Source organism: Talpa occidentalis, unplaced genomic scaffold (assembly GCF_014898055.3).
Source record: "Talpa occidentalis isolate TD23 unplaced genomic scaffold, MPIMG_talOcc4v2.1 talOcc4.2, whole genome shotgun sequence".
NCBI classification, from domain to species: Eukaryota; Metazoa; Chordata; class Mammalia; order Eulipotyphla; family Talpidae; genus Talpa; species Talpa occidentalis.
The window spans coordinates 64,340,167-64,348,680 of NW_023602073.1; the positions used below are offsets into that span (position 1 = coordinate 64,340,167).

The 8,514-nt window shown below is 44.2% G+C and overlaps 1 protein-coding gene across 1 annotated transcript; it reads right to left on the reverse strand.

Moving 5' to 3' along the window:
* Positions 1–4,920: 4,920 nt before the first annotated feature.
* TBCC (tubulin folding cofactor C) lies at positions 4,921–8,412 on the reverse strand. Its single transcript, XM_037520896.2, has one exon. The coding sequence runs from the start codon at positions 8,351–8,353 to the stop codon at positions 7,316–7,318; it is 1,038 nt and encodes a 345-aa protein (XP_037376793.1). The 5' UTR covers positions 8,354–8,412; the 3' UTR covers positions 4,921–7,315.
* Positions 8,413–8,514: the final 102 nt, after the last annotated feature.

Consider the following 8,514-nt stretch of genomic DNA (forward strand, 5'->3'; position numbering starts at 1 on the left):
GAGTAATTTTTTTTTTTTATCCTTAATGGTTCCAATGTACAATTAAGGTTGAGAATCAGATTTACTGAGTCTTTCTTGACATCAGGTACTTACTAGTATGGAGGTTTTAGCACCTTAAGATATTGCTGATGAGTGTGCAAATTGATAAATCTCCTTAATGGTAGTTTGATTATATATATCAACACTAAATTTCATAGTCTATTGACTCAGCAATTCCACTTCCAGGTACTTAGCCTATAGATAATATTGCACACATGCTAAATAATTTAAATATAAGGATTCTTATTTAGCATTTTTCTAATGGCTAAAGATTGGAAGCACTATAAATATCCACTAATTAGAGACTGGCTAAGTAAAAATGGCATATCCCATTAACAGTAACAGTGCTCTGCGGCAGTTAGAGATGAGATGGCTCTGTACGTACTTACATGGGAAGATGTCCAAGTATAATGTCAATGGCAAAGACAAGATGCCTAATAGTACATAGGGTGCGCTTCCATTTCCGTGGGAGGATAAAAGGATACATTGCACATGAATTTATGAAAGCATAGACCAGAAAAATACAAAGGAAACAGAAAAGGACTGTTGTTCTCCAAAGAGAATTAGATGGCTGGAGTAAAGGAAGGAGGAAGAGTAGTTTTTATTCTATGTTTTTTTTTTTTTTTGTACCTGTGCATGAATGTTTTTAAAAACCCATTGCAGGGCCTCCCCGGTGGTGCAGCGGTTGAGCGCTGGGTTGCGGGGCTGCCCGGGGCCTCTGCAGCGCTGGTTCGATCCCCGGCTGCTCCCCGGCTGCTCCCCGGCCACCGGAGGAGGGTCCCACATGGCGCGCAGCCTCTCCTGCCGCCCGCTGCTCCCCTCAGCAGTGTACTTCAGTCCTTCTGCCTGCTCTGCTCCCCGCTCTGGCTCTGGTGAATTCTCTCACCCTCCCGCACCTCTGACTGTACCCAGTGCTTCTATAAATAAAAATAAATAAATCTTTAAAAAAAACACAAAAACCCATTGCAGTGCTACATGAGGGGCAAGTTTTTCACCAATACCACATGAGTCTCTGGGCCAGATGAGTGGAGCGTGAGAGTAATCCTTACTACCAGCACAATTTTAATGTATAGTGACTTTCAGGAGTGATGAAAGCTTTTAGAGAATGACCTATGTTTTCTTCTGCTCTTTTCATATTTCTTGCTCTCTTTCTTGCTCTTGCTCTCCTGAGGCCCTACTTGGGCCTTTCTGTTTTCAGACTAACTGGAATCCTGGTTTAACATCCTGAAAAGGTGGGCTTCTTATGGTCCAGATTGGTCTAGTTTGTTGCTTCTCTCAAAATCCTGGTTCTGCAAAAGAATCACTCCCAAGAGCTTGTTTAAACACCAGTGTCCAGGTACTAATTCCAGGGATTTCATTTTGTTGCCCTTTGTGAGTCTTGACAAGAGTAATTTTTTTTATCCTTAATGGTTCCAATGTACAATTAAGGTTGAGAACCAGATTTACTGAGTCTTTCTTGATATCAAGTACTTACTAGGATGATATTGGGGCAGGTGATGATTGGGAGGTGTTGTGTGTGGCTGGCCAGTGCCCCTTTTTAACAATCTTCTCTCTTGGAGAAAAAAAAAAATCCATTGCATCATCATCATAGAATCAAGTCTCTATAGTGATGGCAGTTCTAAAAATCAGAATACATATAGCTCTCTTGGCCATAAAGTCAACTGAGAGGGCCTCCCTGGTGGCTCAAGGGGTTAAGACGCAATCTATGAAGCTGTCCACAGCCTCTGCAGCACAAGTTTGATCCCTAGCCAGGGAGCTACCCACATGGCACAGCAGACCTCTCCTGACTCACCCACTGCTCCCCTTAGCAGTGTATTTCAGTCAATCTGCCTGTTCTGTTCCCCGCTCTGTCTCTGGTGAATCCTCTCACCCCCCACACCTCTGGCCTGTACCCCAGCTCTTGTATGCATAAATAAATCTTTTAAAAAAATTAAGTCAACTGAGAGTATTCCACTAAAAAACATATGCATAGTAAAGTACTTGAGAGCCTGAACAGAATGTTGAATTTGGTTCCCACATGAATAGATGGTCTTGAATTTTCTTGCATGGTCTGGTCAGTTCTTAAAGTTCAGGGTAAGTTCAATATCTGAAAGGCTGGAAGGCAGGCCTTTGAATAGTCACTTCTGTGATGGTGGCTCCTTGGTAGGTAGTGGGCAGGGGTGTCATTCAGGGAATTCAAATCCTGCATTGGTGGTTGATACAGATGCTTTACTTAAGGACCTTTGTAACCTGGACAGTATGTGGAGGTAATATGAGGGCACTACCCAATAAGAGCTCTCAGGATTTCTTTATTGTGATTGTTTTTTCATTCATCTGAACTTACACTAGACTGTAACCTGCACACCCTTACCTGTTTATCATTGTATTTTTAGCACTAGCCCTGAACAGGTGCAAAGTTGATTTTCAAACACTTGTTTGTTGTACTGAACATGGCTTTCTGTATCATATGGTCCTGCCCTTCTTAAAACTTAAAGCTGGGTAAATAATTGACCCTTCATCTTAATTATAATATTTGACTTATTTTTGGCTTGTAAGAGAATAGTCAAATACTGTCACTGAGTTTTGATTTGGTAGTTGTAGGGTAAGGAAAAATGTCAGGCTTTTCTGCCCTCCCGCCATCAGGATAGATGATGGATCCTTGAGGTCCTGAATGCATGCCTGATGGCGGGCCCCTGGAGTAGGGTGTGGGCATAGAGGGATGGGATTCACCTGGGCTAAGACTGTGCTTTTTAAGGGCAGCGTCACAGGGACACCAGTAGAAGCCAAGAAGCTGAGAACGAACAGAAGCCGAGAGAGCAGAGAACGCCAGAGAGCCCAGATAGAGTGAAGACTTGCTGGCGGCTGGAGGCCTGCCAGCCTCCCGGCCCCCCAGCACCCCTGCCTGCTGTGTACCTGGTAATCCCAATAAAAGACCTGCAAAAAACCACTGAGGACTCTGACTCCTCCTTTACCCGGTCTGCTGGATCCTAGAAAACGTGCCCTGTGGTCTTCCTGACCCCTTTACAGTGGTTAAGGCCTTTGAATTATATGCAAGTTAGTTGTCCTACTTCTGTGTTACTAATTGCCATATTTATAAAATATTGTACCTTTCCCATATACATTGTATATTACCATGTAACATTAGGCATAGAAACTTGAATCTTAACATCTTGCTGTCTTGTTCATTTCTACCTGATTAAGAAAATTAAAATTAAAATGGTACGCAATTGTGACTCTTACAGTGCAAACAGAACATCAGAATTAAAACTTAGAATTATTTCTCTTATTCTGGCAAGGTTGAGACTCTGGAGTGATACTTTGTAATTATACAATGCTCATGTAATACAGTACTAAGTTATATTTAATATAAATGACCATAACACTGAATAAACTCTGATTGCTTGACTAATGTGCAATTTTATTGCTTGTGTAGAGCTGATCCTAATGGAATTGTATGGTCATTATGCTTATTTGTGCAATTTGCCTTTATTGTAATGACCATTATCATTAGATTTGCATAACAAAACCTTACTGAAATTGTTTTAATCAATACTTTTATTTCAGGGGTATGACTTTAATATAGGTGGGGGGTGGTTGTTTTGATAGTACAATTCATCACAATAAATTTAGGAGAAATATAATAAGGTCTAACTTTCTGAAATGGCAGCAAGACTTGAGAGGACAGGATGGATGGGTAAAATCTGCTGAAGACAGAATTAACATGATTTGGAAGTCTGATGTTACAAATTGGCCAGCTCAGGGACCAAATGTGGTCTGCAGCATTTAGGCTGGGCTTGCATATTTTAAAAATTCTTGAATTTCTCTGCCAAGTAACCCGGCCCCCACTCTCCATTGACTTACTCCCAGCCTCCTTACTCATTGACTTGACCTGCTTGGCCCTGGTAGGCTTTGAGTGCCTGAAGAATAGTGATATCATTAAAGGAAATTTAGAGGGAAAGCCATGAAACTGGAGATTTTAAAAACATGTGGGATGTGGAAGGCAGCTGAGCCCACTGAGAGTGAGGGCTGGGAACAGGGACTATACACATAGGTAAGAGTTGAGGCTCTGGAAAGGATGAATAGAAAGCAGCTGAAAACCTTAGCCAGCACTCATACTTAAGGCTATAAGTCACCAGAATCCCTATGAAGGGAAAGAAGCTGTTGTAGGAGAAACAGGATAGAGCAAGGCTGCAGAGGTCAAGGAAAGGAAGCGTCAAGGATAAGGTAGTAAGCTGTACGCCTAGAGGAGAAAGGATGAGAACAGAAGAGAGGAGAGAGAAGACTGAGTGATTGATGCCATCAAAGAGCAGTTTCAGCAGGGAAAACGGGCTAAAATTATAAAGAGGGGGTGCTCTTTTAAGATGACTGACAGCACAGGGGAGGAGTTAGAACATCATGCAGTGACAGGTAGGGTAGGTAGGGAGCCGCTGAGATCTATTTTGAAAGAGGAAGAAAAAGGCCAATGGAAAGGGAGCAAAACCACAGGAGGGGGGAAGGAAGGGGAACCAATGGAAAAGGTAGTGTAGGGAGGAGACAGGACTCAAGGAAGACCAGTGAGGGTGGAAATTATTTCAAATACTGAGGACTGATAATGGGATGCTGGTTGGGTGGCCTAAAACTTATTTGTCAGGTGAGGCTAGCAGAGTTACAGGCACAAAACTGTGACTTTTAAGAAAGTAAGAAAAAGGTCTGGGATAATTGGCATAAGCTATTAAGGCAGGCAGAACAGCCTTGCTGAGCAGTAAGAAAAGCTCAGCAATTAGCAAGCATGGACTCCAGTTCAAACTGCCATGATTTTGTGGTTTTATTATGTATTATAAACTTCAGGGATTTTATTTTTTAAATGTAGTTTAATTTTCCTGTAGAAATGATTAGTCCACAAATATGAATTACAGACTATTAGTCCCACAAGCCTGGATTTTGCTGATGTGCATTTGGTGTTAAACTATCAGTGTTTAGAGGATACTGCTTATAGTTTCTATTGTGACAATGTAGTTGAGAATTTCATTACATATTGTCTCCTTTTATAACGAATTATTTCTCTTAAGCAATTTTCTCCCCTCTTCTTTCTGGATGTAACACACTGTGAAACTGATTAGGATCCTTTTTCTTGTCAGCTAATAGTTGACAGAAAAGAAATTTTGCATCACCTTTGGGTAAGGAATCAAGTTTGACAGGCTACTTTTTTTTTTTTTTTTTATTGAGTAATGTTGATTTACGACACTGTGTATATTTTAGGGTATATGTTCACATCTCTTCAGATATGTTACCACACATGCTCACCACCAAAGCAGCAATAACCCTCCACTAAAGTCTACCATAGTGCATTGGGTATCCCCACCCTCACCCCCACTTTGCTGACTACATTTTTTTCATTGGCCTCATTTCTGTATCCAATTTGATTCTACCTTTATTATCCCTTCTCATTTAGCTTTATCTTGTTACATTTCACAATTCCTATCATTAGTAGTGTCTTCAAATCCATTTTGGGGATAAATACTTGAGGCACTTCAAACACCTTACTGCTTGTGGTCATTATTAATAACAAGCATATCTGCAATAACAAGGCCACCAGACCCACAGAAAGCTTTTTGAAAACCTTACAGCTTACCATTTAAGAATAATGGATGGTAGAATATATAGCAGAAAGCCTAATTTGTAACAGTAGAAAATTATAGCAAAACGAGTAAAAATAAAAATGAAGACGGCTCTATGCTTTTTGGTATGAGAATTTCAGGAAAGCAATCTGCCCTCTTACATTATTCTGGAAGCTTTCTTTCCAACTCAGCTAAGCTATTCAAAATCACCATCATGTAGTGGTAAAGAAGGTGGGGCTCTGAAGCCAGACTGCCTTGTTACATCTCCCAGTTCACCACTTGAGCTATATGACCTTGGGCATTTACTTGTGTCATTTGAAAAATGTTGCTAACAACCTACTTCTTAAGATGTTGACTTACTAAGTTTATATGAATAAAGTGCTTAGGATGGTGTCTGACATTTTAAGTGCACAAAGAGTTGGTAGCTATAATTATTTGGGCTGTGCAGTTAAGTCTCATGTGGGTCCTGGGGACCATGTCAAAATGTTGTACCGAACGAAACAAGCTGATGAAAAGCTGGAATCCAGGGCCTCCCTAGTGGTGCAGTGCGTTGACAGTGGCACAGCTGGTTGACGGTGGTGCAGCGGGTTGAGCGCAGTGCTGTAAAGCTGTCTGCAGCCTCCGCATAGCCAGTTCGATTCCGGGCTGGCCAGGGAGATTCCCACATGGCATGTCAGACCTCTCCTGTCTCACTTGCTGCTACCGTCATCAGTGTATTTCGGTCCTTCTGCCTGTTCTGCTCCCAGCTGTCTCTGGTGGATTCTCTCACCCTCCCACGCCTCTGGCCTGTACCCCGTGCTTGTATAAAGAAATAATTCTTTAAAAAAAAAAAAAAGTTTAAAAAAAAAAAAAAGCTGGAATCCAGAAGCTGAAGCTAGTATGTACTTGAGGACCAAAAAGGAGTTCTCCCAGCACCCTTGTTGAGAAATGCGTGTGGAAGTCAAAACTTCAATTCAAAGAATTCCCCAGTTCCCGGTCATTTGCCCAACTTTGATACCATACTTTCACATTAACTGGCTCTTTCTAGTACCCTGCTTAATTCATTTATTCAATATTTCTGAAAAGCCTACTTTACCATCCAGTAAGTTTTAAATACTATAGGCATTAAACACGTTTTCCCCTTACTGCTTCCAACTGTTAAAATTCAACTGAGTAAATTTCAAACATCTCATTGGCTTTATTGAGTAATTCACCAGTTGAGCAGCATCTATCTAGCAGGTGGGAGCTTCAGGAGCAGTACACAATGAAGGACTTTTATAGGCAGGAGGGAGTGAGCACAAGGAAATTCTATTAACAAAGAGTGGAGTGGTTGTGGCAAAGTTACTCTCCTTTAGCAAGGGTCTACAGGCAGATAGATGACCTCCCTCGTGCTGACCAGATGAATCCTCTAAGATTCCAATTCTACAGAAAAATGAAAAGTGTTATTTAGTCTCCATTTGGTGACCTGCATTAAGTGACTCTATTTGGGAACCTGTGTGTTTTTAACAAAGCTAGCATAGTAACAGCTGCCAGACATCTCCAAAACAGCAAAAATGCTTTAAAGATCTGTCATGGCTAGGAACCTATCACAATCTCAAGTCTTAAACACTGAAGGCCTAGATAGTGTGACAACAATAAGTAAACACTGAAGTCCTGTTAGGTGAACTCAGTCCCACATGGGAAGTATTTGTGGGAAGAGTGAAGGACAGAGTGACGACTGCTTAGTCCCACTGGATCATTCGCTCTTCTTCAGGAAGAATACTCCAGTTTGGGGAGGCCACATTCCGGGCCAGCCAGTTGAAATCGTCAACGTCGTTCCAGTTATTTTTGCTCCTGTCTAAACCCGAACCCTCGAAGTCCTTGTCGATCCCCGAGTAGCTCCAGATGTAAGGGGCGAATTGGATCCCGCTGCAGTCCTCCACAATGGCCCTGCTAGTCACCTGCAAGAAGATGCGGGTGTTTCTTGTAGTATGGACGCGTAGCTGTTGGCAAGCCACGGCGAGCACGCAATCACTGCAGTCTTCCAGGAAGACAGAGGTGGTCACCGGCCCACAGAGCACCGTGCAGCCGCGGGCCTTGTGCAGCCGCAGGGTGTTGGGATTGCCATACAGTTTGATCTTGCAGTTGCTCAGTTCGGTCAAAAGAATGTCGCGTTGGCGCAGTTCCTCGGCTTGCTTCTCCAAGACCTGGGATTCCAGAGCGGAAAAACCGCAGACCCCAGTGGAGTCAAAGCCTCCCTCCTCCTTCGAGGACGGCGGGGAAGCCGGGATACTTTCCGCCGCCGGAGCGCCAGGAGCGGCGTCCACCTTGGTGGCCGAAGCAGCATCCTTTCTCCGGCTCTTGAAAGCGAAACGCTTCTTGGGCTGCAGCTCCTGGCGCCGCTCGGCCAAGGCCGCCTGCAGCCGCGCCAGCGCCTCTTGCGCCTGCCTCAGGTCGTAGGCGGCCAGAAACAAAACCGAGTCGTTGAGGAGTTTCTGAAGGCCCTGGAGCCGCGCGGCCGCCTCCTCCAGCCGCTCGACGGACTCCCCGCGCTCCAGAACCTCTTCCAGCGCCGCTCGCTCCCGCGCGAAGGTGGCGGCGAAGAAGTCGCTCTTTTCCTCCTCCACCTCCTGGTCCTGCCGCTTTTGCTTCCGCCTTTCCACCTCCAGTTGCCGCTCTTGTTCTCGCCTCTGAAGCCGCTCAGGCACCAAGCTCCGGTCCCGCTGGGACCCCAGGTCCCCGTTCCCCACGGCGGCCGCGGAGCAACTAGCAGCGTCCATCTTGCCTTCAAGCTTCCTTTCTCTTGTCTTCCTTCCTCCGGGCGCGCCCTCCGTGTGGCCTCCCACCAACGCGCTCCGTTATTGGCTGGCCGCGCTGACGTCACACTCCCGGCCTTATTTTCTCTGCTCATTGGTTCCTCCGCATCGCAGGGGGCGGGGAG

What these genes read in the sequence shown, in the direction of transcription:
- TBCC (XM_037520896.2), bottom strand. Translation starts at nt 8,353, where the DNA reads ATGGACGCTGCTAGTTGCTCCGCGGCCGCCGTGGGGAACGGGGACCTG.